Here is a 22,570-nt window from a genome sequence, read left to right on the forward strand (position 1 = left end):
TGCACACAGCTGGAGGGGCCAGCCAGGGGCTCTGAACCCAGCAAGGCGTCCGCGCCTCCTGGGGTCCCCGACTGCTCTTCAGGGAGCATTCCCCTGGGGCTGTCTCTCTAGCACCTCTGCTGCACACCTGAGGACGACTGAGCCTTCCTGGCTGCCTCGCCCGCGGGAGGCAGCTCCATCTGTGTGTGCCGGGCTCCTCAGGGTCCTGATGCATCAGAAGCCCCAGAAAGCCAGAGGCCCGTGGCTCCCTCTCCCAACAACAGGCCTGGTTTAGGGCAGGTGGAAACAGGACGGGGGAGGAGCCGCCCCCTTTGTACCATGGGCTCCTGGCCTGCACTGTGACCCGCACCTCCCCTGTCCCCGCGTCCCCTATCTGCTGTGGGGTGTGTACAGGCCTGCACTGGGGGCCCCTCCCTCCTGGCCAGCACAGCCCGGCAAGGTGGAGGCAGCTGTGTCGTGCTCACGGGGGGCTCTCCTTGGCGCGTGCATGCCACCCGTGGTGCTGGCCTCGGAGGGTTGGTGGGGCCGCATGCCGCCTACCTGCATCCGTGCATGCTCCAGACCCTGCTCCAGGGGGGACCCGCAGCCCCCACCTCCCCCGGCTACCCTCTCCCTGCGACTTTGCTCTGCTGCTTGTGTGCTTTGGAGTCGGTGCTTGCGGGCAGACTGTTGGCAGCCCCAGAGAGGGAGACAGGCATGTGGGCTGCCCGGGGCACGGCCTGCTGGGGTTCTAGCAGGATGTCCTGCCTGTCCAGAGCATCTGTTCAGGGTGCTTCTGGCTGCATGCTGGTCTCTCAGGGCAGGGGCTGAGGTCAGGCTGCTTGGGGACCAAAGGGTTTGGAAGTGGGGGTGGGAGCCCAGGCCAGAGAACAACCCATGGCAGGCCCTGTCCTGCTGCAAGCAGCCCCCACCGGAAGCCCCTTCATCCTCACACACCCTGGGCATCATTGGTCCAGACACCAGCTGGGCAGGGCTCTGGATGCTCCTCAGCCTCCTGTTTCCTGCAGGCACCGCACATCTGAATTTCCGCACAGGGAGGGAGGGTGGCAGGCAGGGTGGGGGTGGCACTCTCTCCCAGGTGCTTCTTGAGCCTGCCCCAGCCCCGTAAGCGCCAAGCGTAGGTGCCACAGACACCCCTTGCACACAGAGGGCAGCTCTGGCCGAGGGCTCCTCCCAGGCGGGTGTCGGCAGCTTTTCGCGTGTGCTTGTTCTTGGCTTGTGCGCCGAGGGAGGTTCCTGTGAGACCATGTGTGCTCCTGGCAGCTGAGCAGGCTCGCGGGGTCTGGTGTCTGCAGCATGGAGCCTCGCCGGCTGTGCTTGGAGGGTGCAGAGTTTGGGTCATGGTGGAGGTCCAGGGGAGGGAAAGACATGGCCAGGCCCCACCACCCTCCTCTCCCTGGCAGAGCCTCCCTCACAGATCTGAGGTGGGAGTGGAGCCCGAGACCCGGGACAGCAGGGCCATGCTGAGGCCAGGGCAGGCTCCTTCCCGCCGGCTCCGTCTTGGGGTAGTGCACGTGGGCTGCGTCCCGGCGGCCCTTGGGGCTGTGCTGGCATCGGGTCCAGCAGGGCATGCCTGCTGCTTGGTGGGACTACGGCTCCTCGTGGTGGCGGGGGAGGGGGAGTTCCCCACTGGAAAATGGGAAGCAGACGTCGTTGGGGCCAGGTCTTCTCTCCTGGGGCCTGTGGAATCCACGCCACTCCCTTCCTGCAACTCCCTGCGGACTATAGGGCCCGACCCTTCCTGGCCGGCACCTCTGTGTGGTGACCTGGGTGTTTGACCCGTTCATCCCCGAAGCCACAGGAAGGAATCTGATGCCAGTTCCTCAAGCTGTGCCTTTCCCACTGCAAGCCCTCAGCACTGGGCTCTGCCCAGAGACCAGCCAGGGGCAGCCCCGAAGCTGCAGTTGGGCCGACCGGCTCTGTCCTCCACCCGGTGCTTTGCCAGCTGCCATGAGAAAGGAGGTGGCTGCTTCTCTCTCTCTTTGGTGACTGGACCTGCCTGGGGTGGAGAGGTGGAGAGAGGAATTGAGTCTTCCGGTGACTCCCACTTGCCCTAAGGCCTGCCTGAGCGGGGCCAGGAGGGCCTGTTCCTACCTCTGAAATGGCTCGTGCAGTGGAGGAAGAGAAAACATTCTAGAAGCCAGAGTCCCACGGAGCCCGTGCCCAGGTGCTCCCCCAGCCCCGGTCCGGTTCTCCCCGGCCACCTGTGCTTTTGTTGTTGGCACAGGGACCAGAGGCCGTTGGGACAGAGGCCCCATGGCACCAGGACTCTGAGCACCCCTGGTCCCTACGGGCACAGCGTGTGGGCCTCAGGCAGTGCAGGGCTGTGGACTCAGGGCTGGGGTCCTGAGCCAGCCTGTACCATCGGCTCCTGATGCCCCCAAGCATGTGACACCTCGGGGGATCTCAGCCACTCCGTCTCTGCTTCCCCGAGCGGGCACCACACCCGGGGGCTTCTTTCTTTCTCTCAGAGACCCGAGTGGGCACAGATGGTCTGGGCGGTCACCTGCTGACCTGCTGCCTGGGGGATGGGGTGGGGAGGAGCAGCCACGCCATCCGCGTGTCCAGGCCGGGCAGATGGGCGCGGGGGGCTCTCGTGTCTGTGGCTGGTTATCTCTGTGCCGTCTGGTGGGCGTGTCGTTCTGGCTGTGGGTCCGGGGTTGGGGCTGATGGTGGCTGCTGACCGGGACCTCAGTCCCTCGCTGTTGGCTGTGGAGCTGCCGTGGGATCAGTGAGCCCGTGAGGCACTGGGCTTCCTCTCTGAAGTGTGTCAGGGATCTGCTGGGCCTCCCCACCCGAGGGCTCGTCTCAGGCCCCCGGAACGGTCCCAGAACCGCCCTGAGAAGTTCCGTGGCTGCTGAGCATGGCTGGGCACGAGCGGGTCCCCAGTTCACGAGAGCTCCACTGTCCTCAAGGGAGCCAGGGACTCTGATGCTTTCCAGACCTCAGGAGGCCACATCTGCGTGGTGCATCCCAACCACAGTGACCCCCCCTCCCCTCCCCTCCCTGTCGCCCGGAGGACGCTGGAGCTGAAGAACTTGGGTGCAAACCTGTCTCCACGGTCACCAAAAAACTCAGGGGGAAGGCAGGCCCCAGGACACCTGAGAATATGGAGCTGGAGATCCAGCCAGACACAGCTGCAAATCCTGCTTCATGCCTCGCAGGCCGAGGGGGCTGGGCCACAGTACCGCAGCTTCCGAGGCTGCCTCTCCCTGCCCTGGGGCAGGACTTGGACAGTGAGGCTTGTTGCTTGAGGCCCGGCTGGCGGAGGAGCCCCGTTATCCATTCCTTCCTTCCAGAAGCCTGAAGGAGCAGTTCTCTGACGATGCACATGCTGGGAGGGAGCCCGACGGGAGGCCTGAGCCCTCCCGAAGCCCGTCCCACCAGGCAGCCTCCCGGGTTGGTGGAAAGGCCGGAGTGTGGCGGAGGGTCCACCGCAGACTCGGCCCCCGACGTCCTGTTGTCCCCCGGCCCCTTGACTCTGGGGCAGAAGGAGAGGGACAGGTGGCGGGAGGGGAGGAGGGAGGCTGCTTCCTGGGAGCAGTTACGGGTGTGAAAAGGCCACAGGGGAAACCACAGGTGGGGCCAGGGCAGACAGAGGTGCCCGAAGAAGAGCCGCAGCCCTGGTGTTTGGGACGCCCGTTGCCCTGCGTGTCACTGGGTGAGGGGCTGGCGGGACAGCATGAAGAAGGCACTGGCACCTCATGGTGGTAGCAGAAAGTGATTTAAGAGTCCACAGACATCAACTCCCCCGACATGGCCGAGCTCTGGCCACGCCTGAGCCAGCCGGGGGAGCTTGCCGCCCACCCAGCCTCCCCTCCCTCCCCCTCCCGCCCGGTGCTGGGTCCCCGTGGCCTCCCCTCCCTGCTCCCGCCGGGTGCTCGGTCCCCGTGGCATCTGCTCTGAGCCACCTGTGTGGCTGGCTGTTCTTCAGACCTGTGTCTCCCTGCGGCGCGTGGGCGGCGTTGGTCATGAGCAGACATGGTCTGTGTTCTTTCCAGAGTGACTTCTCTCGCTGTTTTTCTGTCTGTCTGTCTGTCTGTCTGTCGGTTCCCATGGGAGCAGCCAGAAGGTCAGTTTGAAAGATCGTGTCTTCTCCAGCCCCCGAGGCGTAGCTGCCAAGGGGAAGGGGTCCCCGCAGGCCCAGACAGTGCGGCGGTCGCCCAGCGCCGACCAGAGCCTCGAGGACAGCCCCAGCAAGGTGCCCAAGAGCTGGAGCTTTGGGGACCGCAGCCGGGCGCGCCAGGCTTTCCGCATCAAGGGCGCCGCGTCACGGCAGAACTCAGAAGGTGGGTCTGGCCGCACCGCCCTCTCCTGGGATGGATGTGGTGCCCGAGCCACTGGGACACCCGGTGGCATCACAGCCTCTTATGCTTGCTCTTGGAGTGGGAACCCCCATCCTTTCTAAAATTGAGTTACACTCATGCAACCTAAAATTAACTATTTAAAAGTGTAGGAATTCAGTGGCATTTGGCACACTCATGGTGGAGTGGTCGCCACCACCTCAGCCTAGTTCCAGAACATTCTCATCACCACGGAAGGAAACTGCGGCCCCATCAGTGGTCACCCCATTCCCTGCCTCAGCCCCAGCATCCACCGCTCTCGGGCCGTGCGTGTCCGTGGCTCCTGCATGCGGCCGTCGGGTGTGGCTTCCTTCACTGAGCCTCAGGTGTCAGGCCTGCACCTTCCGCCGTTAACATCTGTGTGTGGATGCACCGTGTTCTGCTCATCCATTGGCCGGGGTGTCCTTTGATGCCCCACATCGACCACTCCCTGTGGCCACAGGCTGCCGGGGAAGGTCAGCCGGATGCAGAGGGGAGGGTTTCCAGAAAAGCAGGTGCACCCATGGGGCACCCCAGGGAACCTCAAAGGGCTCCCTGGCGCTCTGTCCAGCTGGTGTGCCCTGCAGGACCCCGGGAATGGGTCTCCCAGCCCCCTCGACCCCTCACGGCCTGTCTCCTTCCCCCCAGAAGCAAGCCTCCCTGGAGAGGACATTGTGGATGACAAGAGCTGCCCCTGCGAGTTTGTGACTGAGGACCTGACCCCGGGCCTCAAAGTCAGCATCAGAGCCGTGTGGTGAGGCCCCTGCCCAGCCGGGAGCCTGGGGGAGTGAGGAGGGGCCTCCCGCTTGGTGGTCCTGCCTCCTGCAGGTGCTCATGGGGCTGGACACAGCCGCCCAGAGACAGGGTCTACCAGGAAAAGAAAGGGCCAAGACACAGCAGCCTGGCTGAATGTCCTGGAGTCCACTCTGGGACTTGGGCGGGCTTCGGGTGGGACGCTGGTTTGGCAAGAGGCCTGAGGCCTGGTGCCACCTGGCTTAGGAAGCAACTCAGCCACTTTGTGCCTGCTGTGGCACGGAGTCCAAGGGGGCATGGCCAGGCCTGCAAGCCCCACCTGTCACGGGCATAGCCGGGCCACGAACAGGCCCTTCTGTGCGTGGAGCTGGTGGGAGGCAGACAAGACGGGCAAGTCCAGCCATCTCCAGGGGCCGCAGTCTCAGAGGTGCCGGGAAGGCGACAGGCAGGCAGACGCAGGGCCAGCCTGGTGCATGTGGCCGGGGTCTCTGGCCCAGGGCTCACGGCCCCACCCACCCCCTGCAGTGTCATGCGGTTCCTGGTGTCCAAGCGGAAGTTCAAGGAGAGCCTGCGGCCCTACGACGTGATGGACGTCATTGAGCAGTACTCCGCCGGCCACCTGGACATGCTGTCCCGAATTAAGAGCCTACAGTCCAGGCAAGAGCCCCGCCTGCCTGTCCAGCAGGGGGCGAGAGCGGGGTGGGCTTCCGGGACGAAGCCATGGTGGGCGTGCAGGGGGTGTGCGGGGGGCCTCCTCCCCAACCCGTGTCGGCCTCTGTCCGCTTCTGTTGTGTCTTCACAAAGTCGGTTTTAATATTTCTGTTGTTTTCCCCGTCTTTCCCCCATCCACACTGCGGTGGAAAAGTGTGTGCACCTGCGTGTGTGGGTCCCTGAAAACGTGCGTGTGCATGTGTGTGTGTATAAGTCACGCATGCACACGTGTGCTTCTGCACAGGTGTATGTGTGTGGTGTGCACATGTGGCTCTGCCATGTATGCACGTGTGTGGGGAGTGCATACATGTGTGTACACATGTGCGCATGTGTGTGCATGTGTGTTGGGGATGGAGTAATTCTGTTGAGATGTGAAGCTGCAGGGTTCCCGTGGGCCCCGCCAGGCAGCAGTTATGCTATTTGGCACCTTTTCTTCTTCTACCTGCCCTCCTTGGCGTAGGTGTCCCCTAAGTCCACACGTGTGCAGCCTCAGGCACATACAAACAAGCATATACACATGAGTGGGTGTTTATGTTGCCTGTAAGGGGGACACACGGCTGTTGGGAGTCTCTCCTGCAGTAGGGGACATGCTCCTGCCTATCAGGGTCCCCTCCCTCTCCCAGGCCCCCCAACCAAGGCTGTAGCAGCTTCCCAGCCCTGGAAGCGAGGCTGGCCCCCTGTTACAGGGAGGAGGCTGGGATGGTCAGGGACAGTCCGGGGTCACAGCCCAACTCCGGGCCTTCCAGCGGAGTGAAGCTCTCCTCTGATGCAGCTGAGAACCCCACCCTGGGGCTCCTGCCCAGTCCTGCTTCAGGGGGCCAGGGAAGGGGCGCCTCCAGGCCTTAGCCCACTCCTGCTGTGCAGGGGCCGCTGAGCCATCCCCTTTGCCCCACTGGGCTCCAGCCGCGAGGCCTCTTTTCCAGCGTCCTCTCTGGAGCAGTGGCCAGCGCTGGCCTCGTGTGCGTGTGCGTGAGCGTGCAGAACACCTTCCTGTCTTGACTTTTGTGCTTTGTCTCCACATCTCTCTCACTTTAGCTGTTTTTGTTCACCAGGATCTCGTCCTAAATTTTCCCTTTCCTTCCCTTCCCTTTCTCTCTGGAAAAACAAACAAAACAAACCAAACAGCCCAAGGACCCCAGGAGTCCTCAGCCGGCTCCTGACAATGCGTTTCACGTTGCCCCGCAGTGGCCTGTCTGGTACCAGCTCCCGCTGCAGGCACCTCCCCTGCACTGCACACTCCGGGGCGCAGCACCCGGGTCTCTGCAGTGGGGCCGCCCACCACCGCTCCCGAGTCAAACGCTTTGCTTGGAACACGGGAAGGACTTGGCAAATCCAAGGTCCAGCAAGGTGGCGTCCGCACCCTCTGTGGGAGAGCACCTGTTTTGACGAAGCCTCAGTGTTGCTTCTGTTGGGTGTTCCTTCCGTTTCCGCCGTTCCTGGCCAGCTCCTTCTTTCATGTGGCTTTACGATGCATTTTGCTGGTGTCTCTTTTCTTGTTTACTCTGCCAGGATAGATATGATTGTGGGCCCCCCACCCCCTTCAACTCCCCGGCACAAGAAGTACCCCACCAAAGGACCCACGGCCCCTCCGAGAGAGTCACCCCAGTACTCACCTAGGTTAGGATGCCAGCACCTCTCCGACGTGTCTGTGGAATGGCCGGCCCCTTCGCTCCAGGCCACATGACGGCAGCACCTTGTACCACCCTTTCCCCGGGCCAGAGGGGACGCTCGGGTTTTCTCTGTTCCTGAAAAAGCAACATGAGGGAGAAGGCCCTTCTTCCGCCAGGGCCCCAGGCAGGCTGTGCCCATGTCAGGACTGCCAGGGGCCCCACTGCTCCTCTCGACAAGTGCCCCGGGGAAGCCGGGGGCTCTGGACGCCCTGTGAGACTTCCCTCTGGAGTTGGGATGCCCCCGGGCAGCACCTCCAGGATCAGATGCCATCAGACCTTCAGGGATGTCCCCCTGGCCCTGCTCCTGCCCCCTGGACAGGCCCCTCCTGGCAGAGGGCCCTCCAGCCTCCCCAGGCACTGACCTGCCCCTCAGCACCTGCCCACTGCAGGGGTGGGCTTGGCCGTGTGCACAGCCCAGACCTGGGCCCCGTGTGCCTCCGAGCAGGTGGAGCTGCGTCTCTGTGGCTCTTCCGTCTCGTGGAAGATACAGATGGTCACAGCATCTACCCCTTAAGCCACTGGGAAGAAATGTGAGCAAAGGCCTGCCAGGCACCCAGCACAGATGTGTGCTGAGCAGCTCCAGTGCTGGCTTTCAAGCCGCCAGCATCCTAATTAGTGTTTTTGATAACGGAGCTGGCGAGAGCCCCAGCCGATGGGCAGAAGAGGCGCAGCCCACGTGAGCTGGCAGAAGCCAATTCTATAGTGATTAATTCAGACTTTCCAAGGCCTTTCTGCCTCCCACCATTCAGATGACGGTGGTTCCCTGTCTTCTTGCAAGTCTGATAGGCTGCCCCCCGGGCAGAGGCCTGGAGGCTGAGCATAGACCCCTGGCCCTCCCTGACAGCTCAGGGCAGAGGGTTTCTGGGCACAGCCGATGCCAGTGTCTGGGCAAATGAAGCCCAGGCCTGGGCTGTTGGGGACAGCATCCGGGGTGAGTCTGACCCCTCCCTCTGTGGTGGGGTTTCTGCCTGTGAGGCTGAGGTTCTGTGCACTGGACACGTCAACCCCATGCTCCTCCCATGAGAATGGAGTTTCTGGGAGCAGGCAGGGCGTCGTCTGTTACTGCCCAACCCAAGGTAGCCCCAGACAGTGTTTGCAGGGTTCCCTGCCCTGCGATGCCCCCCAGGCCCAAGGGTGCTGTGCCCTGGGGCTGGTCCTCCATCCTCAGGGGACGTGTAGGTTCACACAGAGAGGGGGCCAGGGGGACAGTTGGAGCGCTTGCCCCACCTCACGGGGCACTGAGCACTCAAGGATCAAGTCTCCCCCAGTCTGGGGTCCAGGGCAGGAGGGGCACAGGATCCTCGGAGGAGCCCCCAGCAGCAGCTCCAGGCCGAGCCCGTGGCCAGGGCTCCTATTGGGACTGAGCAGGCGGGCGGCCCGTCATGTGGCAGGGGCGAAGGTGCTGAGCATCTGCCTGGACTGTGTGGACGCCCCGAACACCAGGGACCCCCATCTCCTCCATGGCCACTGGCGTCTGCTCGGAGCCAGAGGGTCCCCTCCCGCTGCCCCTCCCCCCGTCCCCTCCCGCCCTCCTGGCCCTATTGCATGAGTCCAGCATGAAGCCCTGCAGAGCATGAGGAGCTGCACTGTGGCCGACGCGAGCCTGAAACCCCCTCTGTTTCTTGCAACAGAAAGAAGAAAACACCCCTGGCCCACCCTCCCCCCACCCCATCAGAGGCAGGTAGGGCAGCCCAGTGGCAGGAAGTGAGGACTCGGCCCCGTGGGGCTGGTGTGGGGCACTCTTCATGTACCAGGCCCCAGTCCAGAGGAGACTCGGGAGCTTGCAGCCTCGCCTGGGTGGGTCCTGCTCAGCCACACCCTATCTCGAGCTGCCCTTGTCCAGCTGGACTTTTATAGACTTATTGCAGGGCCTTCGTTTCCAAGTGAGTTCCCATGTAGCTTCAGGCCTCAGCGAACACCCAACGTGGTGGCCTCCGCCAGCCCAGCAGCGGCCGTGGCTCTGTGGCTACCAGACTGGTCAGAAGCCCCTGTCCCTGAGGGCAAAGGAGCCTCCCTCCCTTTTTATTGTCATGAGTGACCTATGACCTCATTGGAGATCAGCTCAGCTGAATTCTGCATCCTGCAGACACATAGGCACACACGCAGACATGCACAGTCTTGCACACATCAATACCTGTGCACACACAAACTTGTACAATGCAAGAGGGCACACATACATAACTGAGTACACACACGTGCAGTATGCACACGCCTGGGTACACGTGCACACACACGTGCAGTATGCACATGCCTGGGTACACACGTGCAGTATGCACACACCTGGGTACACTCGTGCACACACGTGCAGTATGCACACGCCTGGGTACACACGTGCAGTATGCACACACCTGGGTACACTCGTGCACACACACGTGCAGTATGCACACGCCTGGGTACACACGTGCAGTATGCACACACCTGGGTACATCCGTGCACACACACGTGCAGTATGCACACACCTGGGTACATCCGTGCACACACACGTGCAGTATGCACACACCTGGGTACACACGTGCACACACCCTCGAAGCTTTGTCTCCCCTCCTCTGGTTTGTGCGTTGGTTCCTGTGCTGCTCTGTGCCCTCCCTCCTTGTCCTGGTGCATGGAGCTGCAGCTCTCACGCCTTTTCTGCTTCTGTTGTCCCCGCCGCAGACATTTAACTCTGTCCCCATCAGACCTGGTGGGGCCGATGGCCTCAGTGGCACATTACGTAGGAGTAAAGCTCCAGGGTGGGCATGGGTAGGGGGAGGGGCATCCTCTGGAGTGGGCTCCAGGCCCTGCAGTGGGAGACCCTCCATGGGCTGTGGGGTCAATAGGCCTTGAGCAGGGAAGAGGGTGAACAGGTGGGGCTGGCTGGAGGGAGCCGGGAGCCCACGGAGAGGAGCCAGGCGACTTGGTCCTGGTGGGAGCTTCCTTTACTCCTCGCTAATGTGCCAGGCCCCTCGGGGACAGAGCGGGCAGGAGCAGAACCTCGCGGTGCCAGAAGACGGGCTGAGAACCGGGTGTACCCTGTCCATCTGTCCTGGCACCCGCTGCCCCCTGGTCGGCTCTGGGCTGGGCCTGCAGCCTGGCCCAGGAGGAGAGGGCAGGGGCCCTGCTGCACCCACCCGAACTCATGCTTTGCGGTCTCTGTTCCCGGTAGAGTGGACCAGATTGTGGGGCGGGGCCCAGCGATCACGGACAAGGACCGCACCAAGGGCCCGGCCGAGGCGGAGCTGCCTGAGGACCCCAGCATGATGGGACGGCTTGGGAAGGTGGAGAAGCAGGTGTGAAAGGCTGGGCAGGAGGGGTGCAGGTCTGGAGGGCTGTGGTGCCTGCTGTCCTGGGGCCCCTGCTGCCAGCCTGTGGCAGTGTGGGCTTCAAGGGCTGGGTGCCACAGAGGGCTCCTCAAGTCTAGGGGGCACATGGCCCTGTCACCACTGATAGCTGCTCTGTGCAGACCCCTCACACCCCACCGTGAGCCCCCCACCCCCGGCCTGGGGTGCCTTCCCTCCTGACAGTACCCAAGAGTCTGCTGCTTCCACATCCCCTGTGGAATGTGCCAGAAGTTGTACCTGCCTCGCCTTCCTCCTCTCTGTCCTCCTTGCCCGACACCCCAGTCACTGTCTTCTGGGGGTGCATTCTCAGAAACCACCGCAGAGGACCCCTGTTTTGGGGTCTGCGTCTGAGAACCGGGGCTGAGCAGTAAGTGAGGAACCGCCAGGTCCTGCCCCGTGGGGCTTTCCCTGAAGGGGATTCCACAGTAGGCAGCAGGAGGGCCTGGCTCTGAACACAAGCCCCAACCGTGGAGCTGGAGGCTAAGCCCCCAGGAGTCTGGGAAGGAGGAGGAGCTGCTCCTGGGCCTCCTCTTCCTGCTCCTCCAGCTTCCAGGGAGCAGGGGTCCCCCCTCCCTGCACCTCTCCAGGGAGCAGCCCGGGTCCACTGACTTCCTGGGAGTGGCCCAGGTCCCCCCATCTCCTGGCATGGGCCCTCGCAGCCCAGCCCAGCAGCCCCTTTTGCAGGTCTTGTCCATGGAGAAGAAGCTGGACTTCCTGGTGAACATCTACATGCAGAGGATGGGCATCCCCCCGACAGAGACTGAGGCCTACTTTGGGGCCAAAGAGCCAGAGCCGGCACCTCCGTACCACAGCCCGGAAGACAGCCGGGAGCACGTTGACAGGCATGGCTGCATCGTCAAGATTGTGCGCTCCAGCAGCTCCACGGGCCAGAAGAACTTCTCGGCGCCCCCGGCTGCGCCCCCTGTCCAGTGTCCACCCTCCACCTCCTGGCAGCCACAGAGCCACCCGCGCCAGGGCCACGGCACCTCCCCCGTGGGGGACCCTGGCTCCCTGGTGCGCATCCCGCCGCCGCCTGCCCACGAGCGGTCACTGTCCGCCTACGGCGGGGGCAACCGCGCCAGCACGGAGTTCCTGCGGCAGGAGGACGCCCCGGGCTGCAGGCCCCCCGAGGGGACTCTGCGGGACAGCGACACGTCCATCTCCATCCCGTCCGTGGACCACGAGGAGCTCGAGCGTTCCTTCAGCGGCTTCAGTATCTCCCAGTCCAAGGAGAACCTGGATGCTCTCAACAGCTGCTACGCGGCCGTGGCGCCTTGTGCCAAAGTCAGGCCCTACATCGCGGAGGGAGAGTCAGACACCGACTCCGACCTCTGTACCCCCTGCGGGCCCCCGCCACGCTCGGCCACCGGCGAGGGCCCCTTTGGTGACGTGGGCTGGGCCGGGCCCAGGAAGTGAGGCAGCGCTGGGCCAGTGGACCCGTCCGCGGCCCTCCTCAGCACGGTGCCTCCGAGGTTTTGAGGCAGGAACCCTCTGGGGCCCTTTTCTTACAGTAACTGAGTGTGACGGGAAGGGTGGGCCCTGGAGGGGCCCATGTGGGCTGAAGGACGGGGCTCCTGGCAGTGACCTTTTACAAAAGTGATTTTCCCACAGGGGCTGGAGGGCTGGGCAGGGCCCTGTGGCTCCAGGAGCAGCGTGCAGCAGTAAGGCCGCCCTGTCCATTCTGCTCAGGGCTGTGGCAGACATCAGCCTGGTGTGAGGAGGGGCGGGAGTGATGACGGGGTGTGGCTGGCATGGCGACGGGCGGGGGATGGTCTCAGGGAGCCGAGCCCAGGGGAGGCACAAGGGGCAGGCCTGTTCCATGAGGACCTGTGGGCCTTGGGGCCTGGTGGGATTTCTGGGCAGCTGCAGGTGGGTGTGGCCAGCCGCTGCGCGTGGCCTCTGCCCTCACACCTGGCCTGCCCGGCGGACTTCCCCGTGCCCCACCTCAGGGGTGCCCAGTTACAGAGCTATTGATTGGCATCTTCTCCCGTACCTTCTGGGATCTGAGAGGTCTTTTGGTGGGAACCAGCCCTGAGGTGGAGACCCTCACTGGCAGCTGAGGAGCAGGTGGGGCCTGGGAACCAAACTGGAGCCCAGAGTGGACGTCCAACCCTCTGGTCTTGGCCTCTAGGGGGAAGGCCTGGCTCACAGTGGGGCCAGGGATCCAGCTCTGAAGGGTCTTCAGAAAGGAGGTCCTTGGGGGCTCCAGCTGCCTCGCCTTGGCCTTTCCGTGGGTGCGTGAGAGCCAGCAGCACCCCAGCCTCGGAGACCTGGGGGGCAGGACCCCAAGTCCTCCCCTCTCTCCTGACTGCCCTGGTCGGGGGCTGGCGCTGGCACACCTGCCTGGTGAGCAGTCCTCACAGTTCTTAGCCAGGGGTCTGCCTCACCTCTGTCCACCAATGCCCTGACAGACTTGGGGCAGAGCTGGGCCATGATGCCATGGGCCAGGAAAGCCTTCACGTCAGCACACGGCCGCCTGCCCCGCCGTTCCGGAGGAAGCCGCTCCCACCTCAGCCCAGCTGAGCACCCTCCCTGGCTCTCCTGCGCCCCTGGGCCCCTTCTCCACTGACCGATTCCTTAACTGGGCCTCTTGGGGTCTCGGGCCTCAGGGATGCACCATCCCACACCTGTCCTGTTGCAGTCACTGTGGCCCTTGGGGCGGGCGGCTGTGATCGGGGAGTGAGTCCCTAGCTCTAGACTTAAGCACCAGAGCCCGGGAGCATCTGGCACTGGGGTGATGGCATCGCAGGCGGGCCTGGGCTCCTGGAGAGTGGCCTCCCGGGAGTGAGCAGGGTGGGGTCATGGGCACAAATACTCGCAGAGAGCAAGGGCAGGGGAGCCCTGGGCCCGTTTCTCCTCCACCTTCGGGGAGCCCTGGGCCCGTTTCTCCTCCACCTTCGGGGAGCCCTGGGCCCGTTTCTCCTCCACCTTCGGGAGCCCTGGGCCCGTTTCTCCTCCACCTTCGGGGAGCCCTGGGCCCGTTTCTCCTCCACCTTCGGGAGCCCTGGGCCCGCTTCTCCTCCACCTTCGGGGAGCCCTGGGCCCGTTTCTCCTCCACCTTTGGGGAGCTCTGGGCCCATTTCTTCTCCACCTTCGGGGAGCTCTGGGCCCGTTTCTCCTCCACCTTTGGGGAGCTCTGGGCCCATTTCTCCTCCACCTTCGGGGAGCCCTGGGCCCGTTTCTCCGCCACCTTTGGGGAGCTCTGGGCCCGTTTCTCCTCCACCTTCGTTTTAAGTTCACTTGGCTTGGCTGGGAGGTCCTGAGGGAGGCCCTGAGGTCAGCAGGGGAACACGTCCTGAGGGAGAGGACTTTGAAAGCAGCATGTGAGAGTTATACGCCCCTGGCTGGTGGGGGTCCTGGCGCTCAGGGTGTTTGGGGAGCCATGTCTGGCATCTGTTGTGGGGAGCTGCTACCCTGGCCTCTGTGCCTACCCCCAGCCCGGCCAGGGCACTCCCAGGCCACATCGTCATTGGGGTGTCTCCACTGGGCTGTATCCTTACCCCTCCCTGTGCCGGAGGCTGTCCCAAAAAGGTGCCAATTGGGAGGCCTCAGAAGCCACTGCCTGTCTGCTTTGTTCCCAAAGGCAGCGTGGGTGGCCTCAGGCCCTGCGGTGGCAAGAAGCATCCCTTCTGGTGTGGCCGCAGCTGCGTGTTTCCTGGGCAGCGTCTCACGGGTGGTGCCCTTGCTGTCTCCCTTGGGCTGGCTCGAGCCCGGGGACCACGTCCCTTCACCTTCCTGTCATGAGACAGGGAATCCTCAGCGGGGCCCACAGGCAGGGGTGTGTGTGCATCCCGCCCAGCGCAGCACCAGCCCCAGCCACCGCTCCCCATGTCCTCAGTTCCGGCTGAGCCACCTGGACTCCAAATCCTGGAGAAGGGAGACCTGGCAGTGGAGGGAGGGTGTGCTGTGTGTCCCCTGCCAGGTGTGGCCCCGCCTGCTCTTTCCTCCCCCCAGGGCCTCTAAGGCATGAGCACTTGGGCACAGGTTGGGATTCTGCTGGATGGGGAAGACAGGCCAATCCCTTTCCTACCAGAAGCTGGCCGCCCAGCAGGAGGGACTGAGGCCAGACTCATGTCCAGCAAGGAGCCTGTGGTGTGTAACCTGGGAAGTCTCTGGTCCCTGGGAAGAGGGAAGGTGCACGTCCTGGGATGGTTGGAGGGCCCTGTTTTGGGAGACAAGGGGGTAGAGGGTCTCTCTTGGGCCCCCCCAGACTCCAGCCTAAGCAGTGCAGCCACCCACTGCCCCGGGGCCCCACCTCAGAGAAGTGCAGTGGGAAGGAGGCTGGAGGTGGTGCAGCACCGCCTCGGGTGTCTGCGTGAATGAGCAGCGGGAAGGAGGCTGGAGGTGGTGCAGCGCTCCCTCGGGTGTCTGCGTGAATGAGCGTGGCCAAGGACTGGTGCTGCCTCATGGCAAAGAGCTCCCACGATGTTCATTAGAGCGCACATCCCTACATGCCCACTGGCACACACACGTGCTCACACACGCCCGCATACAGGCATACACATGCACGCTTGCACACATGCACACACACGTGCACGCATGTGCACAGACCACACGTATACCATGCACTGTGCACATATGTGCACACACATTCCTGCATACAGGTATACACATGCACTCTTACACACATTCACGCACATGTATAGCTCACACACAGTACACACATATGCACAAGTGTACAGACCACACACAGCACTAACACATGCACACACAAGTGCACAGACCACATGGCACACATGCACACACACACACGCATGTGTGCACTCTCCTCCCACCTCCAGCATTGGAGCCCTTCTGTCTCTGGTCTTTCTCTTTGACCCTGCTGGGTTTAAGCTGCCTAGGGAGGGGCTACAGGGAGTAATTGTGGCTTTAGGGCTCGTGGTGATGCTGGAATGTCAAGCCCCGTGGTGGGGTATCCGACTGTCCGGGTTCCTGGTCCGCAGTGGCAGCATGCCAGGCAGAGCCCAGTCAGGGTCTTGTGCTGCCTCCCCCCACAGCCTGGCAGCCATCCAGAGGAGGGGCTCTGCCGGATGCCAAGGTGCCCCGGCGTCCGTATGTGTGTTCATCTGGGTCCTGTGTTTGGTCTGCCTTGGAGGTGCTGGGCCCTCCTGGGATGGGCGGCCCAGCCTCGAATCCCAGGCCCTGGCCCAGGCAGGCGCTGCTGCCTGTTGTGGTTTCCTGGCCCAGCTTCTCCTTCTTCCTCTGCATAAAATTTCAGTCCGTGAATCTTCCAGCTGTCACCGCGGCTGGAACACGCTGGGGGGGGGGGCCCCTCCCGCGCCTCCCACGAGGTCCCACACACAGCTGTCTGAGCAGGGCAGGTGCCCGACATCCCCCACCACAGGACACGCTGCCCCTCAGCGATGCCCCTAACTTTTGGGGAACCTTGTCTCAAGCCCCCATTTGGAGGCTGGAATCGCCCCAGGCACTGTGAGGGCTTCTCCAGGGGCACCTGAGCTGTGGGTCTGATCACCCCAAGTCCCGCCCGGAGGAGAGGCACAGCCAGGGCGTGTGTTTTAACATTTATCCCCTTCAGGGCTGGAGGTCTCAGTGTTTCTAGATTCCAGACCCTGCTGCCGGAGAGACCTGCTGCTGGAGAGAAGGGGAGGAGGACCCCAGCTGGGCTTGGTCCCCCAAAATCAGGGACCCCCGTAAAGGACACCCCCTCTTTCTAGAAAGAACTGGACCCTGAGCTATTTCTAGTCACTTCCTAGAGCCGAAGGAGCCGTGAGAGCTTTGCAGAAACGCCCTTGTTGTCCCGCCGCCCTGAGCTGTGAGTGCCGTGCGAGTGGAGGCCGGGGGCACTGGCAAGATCACAGGTGGACACTGCACAGCCCCAGTGGCACAAACCCTTACAGCAAATGTGGTGTGAGAGGACGGCTTACAAGGCTTGGACCTGCCGTGGAGGGTGCCTGGCAGGGGGCTGAGCTCTGAGGGGTGGGTGCTCAGTGCACAGGTACCCCCAGTGTCCTCTGACCCTGTCCAGTGCCTCTCCCAACCCCCGCACCCACGCAAAACTCCCAGGCCACATGTATGTATGTCCAGGGCATGAGGGTGGGGTGGAGAGGCCTGGTCAGGGCCTTTGAGGGCTGCAGGATGGAATGACCACCCGGGGAGCCTGTGTGGCTGTGCTGGGCCAGCCGTCCTGTGTTCCCACCCAGTGGGGCAGGCTCCACATCGGCCCCAGCAAAGCACTAAGGAGCAGGACAGACAGCCAGGGCGGCTTCCTGAAGGATGTGGGATGGTGGACTCCGGGGTCGAGGGAATACCCAGGTTCCTGTCCCTCCGGGAGACCTGGAGAAGCTGCACACCCAGAAGCTTTCCGTGACCCTTGGAGCATGAGCAAATGGGGGTCCCAGTTTGCTGAACTTTGCTGTCTTGTAAGGGTAGGGGCTGACGGCAGACCCGGGAGGAGGTGATGTCACAGAGGAGGTTGTGGGAAACGGTGGGGGAGAGACGGGAAAGGGCCGCTTGGGAGGGAGGGGCCTCTTCAAAGTTTTAAAAGGCATTTGTGGGGTGGGGTTGAGTGTGCTCTGGGCTTGGACACTTGCTGTGGTGCCCCTGGCTGGCCGAGGAGACTGGCTCTGGCCAGTGGCCCCGTCCTGAGAGGTCCTCAGCATCTGACTCTTGGCCAGGCACCAGCAAGGAGGGGCCGGTCCCCAGGGCTGCCAGGCAGGCGCATGCACATCACCGTACGCCACACGCCAACCCTGCCTGGGGTTTACAAAGTTGTTGCCTTAATGCATGTGGACAGGAACTCCTTGAGGTCACCCCGTGCCCCCTGGATCTGCCAGGTACGGACGCCCTGGACCCTGCCTCCAGGTGGGGTGGGCGAGGGGCCCAAGGGATGGGCTCCAGAGACAAGCGCAGGGCAGAAGGGGTCTCACGGAGGAGTCTCGCACCGAGGCACCCAGAGAGGGCGGTCCCGCTGGACGCCATGCCTCTGCCTGGGATCCACTCAGCCCATGCGCGCCCGCCACGCCTGCCCCCCACGCCATTGCAGTCTGCCATCCTCTGGCCGTGACAGTGGCTGCAGCTTCCCCATTTGCGCCGTTGCCTCTGGCTGTCTGCACTTTTGTTCATTCTCCAAAGAATATTTCATAATGCCTTCAGTACCGACGTACACTTCTGACCATTTTGTATGTGCCCTTGTGCCATAGTGACCAGGCCTTTTTTTTGGTGGATGTGTTACCCCCGCACACTTCAATCTCAACTTTGTGCACCATCCGTTTTCTAGGGATAGACGCCCAGGGAATGAACTCTAGTTTTCTAACAGATTAGCCGAGATATTAACTTACACGGACAGGTTGATGCCAGAACCACAAGAATGCGCCAGTGCGGGTTTGTGGGGGACTTCGGGTGTGGGGTCCTCCGGCTGGGAGGACCGTGGAAGGTTCTGGGGATCCCTGCTGCCACGGGGACGAGTTCGGACGCCAGGTGGACCTGTGCACTCAGTAAAACGCAGTGATTCAACCTGGACAGTGTGTGGCCTCCTCACTCCACTGTCTCTGGGTGGCCGGTCTGAGGGCTGGGGACTTCTGGCCGATGCTGGGGCCGGGTCGGGTGCGGTGCTGTGGACCGGGTGTGCGGATGGATGGTCCCTCTCCTCAGGGCACGAAAGAGCTGGGGTGTTGTGGAACAGTGGGGCTGGGGGCCACAGTGGGTGAGGAGCAGGGACAGCCACATCCTAGGGCTCTGGGCAGAGGAGGGGCCACTGTGGTCCCTGGGCTCTCTCTGGGGGTGCCGAGCTCTCCCTCCCCTCTGAGGCCTGCAGCCACCCAGAAAGAGGCTGGGCCCTGGGCCTGCTCCTGGAGCACCTGCGGTCCATCAGCTTGCCCGGGCAGGATTGCTGGCCACCACATGTCCACTTGGGTACCTCCTGTTGTTGGCCTGGACTCCATCTGCTTGTCTGTCTCCCTGCCCCTACTCCCTGCCCACATCTTCCTCTGCCCACCTCTGGCCTCTGGACAAGCTCTTCTGCCCCCCACGCTCACTGAGGCCCTCAGCTGGGGAGCTCTGTGGCGAGGCCGACATCCCACCTGGTGACCAGCACCTTGTAAGGTGATTTATGCCCCACACAGGGCGCAGGTGTCCACCCACCCATGCCACCGCCTTCCTGCTGCGACACTGAGTTCCTTGGGGGCCGCTGGGTGCTTCCCCACACCTGCGGGTTCTCTCACAAAGGGGGCACATTTGCAGGAGCCCCCGAATGCTCCAGTCTGAAGAGGACACGGGGACAGAGCACTTGTGAGGGTCTGGGAGGGGCTAGAGGGGGCCATGGTCAACATGGTGATGGGAAACAGGGTGGGGGGACCACCTGCCCAAGGGGTCTCCAGGGGAGCTCAGGAGTCCCCTGTCCAGGGCCAGCCAGAGAGTGAGTGCGGAGCTCCACCATGAGCTGGGCCTGCAGGGGCCTCACTAGGGATGGACCTCACGCTTCCCTTTCGGGACGGACCCCACGGCCCCCTCCAGGGACAGACCCCACGGTCCCCTGACCGGACGGACCCCATGGTCCCCTCCAGCTGGTGGCCAAGCCTAGGATGCCTGCCTGGTTGCAGGGCTCACCCAGAGGAGGACCCCATGGGCACCCACTCCTCCCCGTGGGCACCCACTCCATCTGGCAGCAGAGGCCCTGAAATGCCCACCTGACCTGCACCCTGGGCGGGAACTGCTCGGCTAAACCCATAGCTGAGTTGAGATGACCTGGCTCTTCCCCACAGGGAGGCCACAGCCACAGCTCTGGACGCATCGCAGAGGTGCGTGCGTTAGTCCCCGTCCCTCTGTGTGTGCCCGTCCGTCGGCAAGGTGGGCAAAGCTGGACAGGCACACAGATCCCAGGCTCCCCAGGCCTGGCTCCTGGCTCCTGGGTGGGGGCTTCTGCAGGGCCGGAGCAGGAGGGGCCACTCTGTGGCTTCAGTCGCTGCAGCCTGGACTCCACCCTGGCCCAGCGGCCTCGAGCTGTCCAGTCCCCCTGGCCCGCTCCTCACCTGCCCTGTGCTGGGCCACAGCAGCCACCTGGATGCCAGCGCCCCTGCTGTGCGGGGTCAGCCAGCACCTGGAGTCTCAAGGACAGGCAGAATCAGAATTGTGACCTAAATTCTCTGAATTGGCTCTGCCCCCGATTATGACAGGCCCGAAAACAGGCCCAGAGGCATTGCAGCAAGTGACAGCATGAATTCTCCCATTCACTCATTCACTCATTCACTCATTCATTCATTCACCAAGTAGGCTCGTGCCCCAAGACCTCCCACAGACTGAGTCCGGCAGGAGCCTGAAGCCCAGACCCAGCGCAGGAATTACAGAACTAAACAGGCCACTGCCTGCTGTTCTGGAGAGGGACAGGGGAACAGAAGCGCCTGCCCAAGACTCAGGGGCACCTGTGCTGGGAGGAGAGTGCTAGGGACGTGCGGGGCTCCCTGGGACAGCCGCCCTGGGCCATTGCTGGGCTGTGCACAGACAGTGACTGGGGGAGGGCACAGTGGGTCAGAGCTACACGCCGCTGTTCCTGGGGGCGTCCATCTCCACAGAGGACAGGGCCAGGGCAGGTCATCTCTCCATCAGCCCGGGGTGGCGGGTGGGTGCCCAGCTGGCTCCCTCCAGCCAGCGTCCCTCCAGTCTGGCACTGCTCAGAAGGGCGCTCTGGAAAACCTCTCCTGACCATCCTGGCTAGCTTCGGGGCTCACTCCTGACGGAGCAGCAGAGGGCGGCTGGTGTGGGCCCCTCAGAACTGGAGCTGTGGGAGGACCCGGAGCTCGCCATGAACACCCAGTGTCCCATGGTGACCCGGTTTTGGCTCTGGGTCTGAGTGGGTGTCCCAGGGCATGTTAACTCAGACTGGGAGGGCACACTGGCTTCCGGGAGGTTCCGATGCCTAGGAGGAGACCATGGCTGGAGCTGGGGGCCCGCTGCCGGAAGGGGTACGGGGCAGGATGAGTGCTGGAGGGAGGGTGCTCTGGGTGCAGGGCTGAGTCCTAATTAACAAACACACCCGGCCACGGGATGGCTATGGAAAGAAAGGTAGGAACAAGCATGGTGAGAGCGTGCAGATGCAGGAGCCCAGCGCTGCTGACAAGGAGGTGAAATGGCACAGCCATGGCAGAGAACACACAGGCAGCGGCTCCTCCAAACATTCCGCATAAAATTACCACAGGACCCAGCAATCCCACGTCGGGGCACAGACCCCCAAACACCCAGGTGGGCAGCACGTCACTCACGACAGACAGAGGCAGCCCAGGTGGATGAGCCAACGTGGCCCATCTGTGCCATGGAATTTACTCAGCCTCAGAAGGAGAGAAATCCTGACACACTGACAACCTTGAGGACATTTTACAAAGTGAAATAAGCCGGTCACAAAAGGGCGAATACTGTACGATTCTACCTGTAGGAAGTATTAGAGTAGCCGGATTCAGAGACGGAGGGTGGGGCGGTTCTACCTGTAGGAGGTATTACAGTAGCCGGATTCAGAGACGACGGGTAGGAAGTGGGTGCCAGGGGCTGGGAAGGAGAAATGGGAGTGAGTGTTTAATGGGGGCAGAGTTTCAGTTTGGGAAGATGAAAGTCCTGGAGATGGAGGTCACACAACAGTGGGAATGTGCTGTACTTAAACCACTGAACTGCGTGCTTTAAATGGTGATGACGGTAAATTTTCTGCTGTGTGTTTTGCAATTTAAACAAACAAGGGTAGAGCCCTCTTCCTCCTGGGCTGGGTCTCGGCCAGCAGAGGGGCCTCGACAAGCCCATGGCGATCTCCTTGGGGCCTGAAACTGGGCTTAGCAGCTACAAGAACTTCATCGGTTTTGAGCAGACTGAAGTCTGTGCACTGGGGTGGGGCTCAGGGCAGTGGATCTGAGCAGACGTGGGCTGGGCCGGGGATTCCAGGGCTCCCTCATCCTCCGTGGCCTGGAGGTCTCGGCATCGCCTCCGGGTACTTCTCAGATGGCCTCATCCTGTGTCCAGTGTGGACGCACCAGCATAGGCCCGCTCCAGCCCCATCCCAGTCAGCTCCTGTTCCTGACTCCCCGCCCTGTCCATCACCTTCCACACCCGGGAACTGACCCCACACGACGCCTTGCCTGGTTCACACCCTCCTCGCCTCCTCCCTTGGCTCTGGGGCAGTGTACGGCTGTGCTGTAGGAAAGGCCCACAGCATCCACCTGCTGGTTTGAGGAATTGGAAACTGAGGCCCAAAAAGTAGAACAAGGGGGCCCAGGGAAATAGCCATTCTGTGGGCAGAACCCGGAGTCTGGCCGCCTGTGCTCCCCACTCCTGGCAGGACTCAGAACCACCAGGTCACTGGGTGTCCCTGAGGGGCAGAAAAGAGGCACCTCTCACCTTCCCGCACCCACCTGCCCCAACCGCCAACCCCAGATGTCCACGCCACTGAGAGACGCAGGAGCTCGCAAAAGCGGAACAGGGGCTCACTGAGGCGGAGCACCTGGGTCACTCCCCGAAGGAGTGAGGGAGCCCCCAAGCCACACACCAGGCATAAGCACATGGATCTTCTCAGACCAACCCACAAGCTGCCGGCTTAAGGATTCCGACTGGAAGCTGCTTCTGTGTGTACAGGGCTGGCCTTTCACACTTGCTCCTGTGAACTTGTCTGTCCAGGACCTCCTACAACCCCTCCTCCTGGCCTGCCCCGTGCCTCCTCCTGCAGCCCCTCCGCCTCCACCAGGCCAGGCCCGCGCCTCCTCCTGCGGCCCCTCCGCCTCCACCAGGCCAGGCCCGCGCCTCCTCTTGCGGCCCCTCCGCCTCCACCAGGCCAGGCCTGCACCTCCTCCTGCAGCCCCGGCCACCT

The 22,570-nt window shown here is 63.0% G+C and overlaps 2 protein-coding genes across 2 annotated transcripts in view; one reads left to right on the forward strand and one right to left on the reverse strand.

The window, feature by feature from the left end:
* The window catches only part of KCNQ2 (potassium channel, voltage gated KQT-like subfamily Q, member 2), a 60,713-nt gene extending 48,051 nt beyond the window's left edge, over window positions 1–12,662 (forward strand). Inside the window, exons 15-19 of the mRNA XM_011934541.1 lie at window positions 4,066–4,289; window positions 4,971–5,076; window positions 5,601–5,732; window positions 10,599–10,722; window positions 11,458–12,662. Of these exons, the coding sequence (XP_011789931.1) occupies window positions 4,066–4,289; window positions 4,971–5,076; window positions 5,601–5,732; window positions 10,599–10,722; window positions 11,458–12,189 (1,318 nt within the window). The 3' untranslated portion in view covers window positions 12,190–12,662. The remainder of the gene's footprint in view (window positions 1–4,065; window positions 4,290–4,970; window positions 5,077–5,600; window positions 5,733–10,598; window positions 10,723–11,457) is intronic.
* DNAJC5 (DnaJ (Hsp40) homolog, subfamily C, member 5) overlaps window positions 1–22,570 on the reverse strand; it is a 1,035,873-nt gene that overhangs the window by 593,784 nt on the left and 419,519 nt on the right. The gene's annotated exons all lie outside the window — the stretch shown is intronic.

This window comes from Colobus angolensis, unplaced genomic scaffold (genome assembly GCF_000951035.1).
Source record: "Colobus angolensis palliatus isolate OR3802 unplaced genomic scaffold, Cang.pa_1.0 Scaffold136, whole genome shotgun sequence".
In the NCBI taxonomy this organism is placed as follows: domain Eukaryota; kingdom Metazoa; phylum Chordata; class Mammalia; order Primates; family Cercopithecidae; genus Colobus; species Colobus angolensis.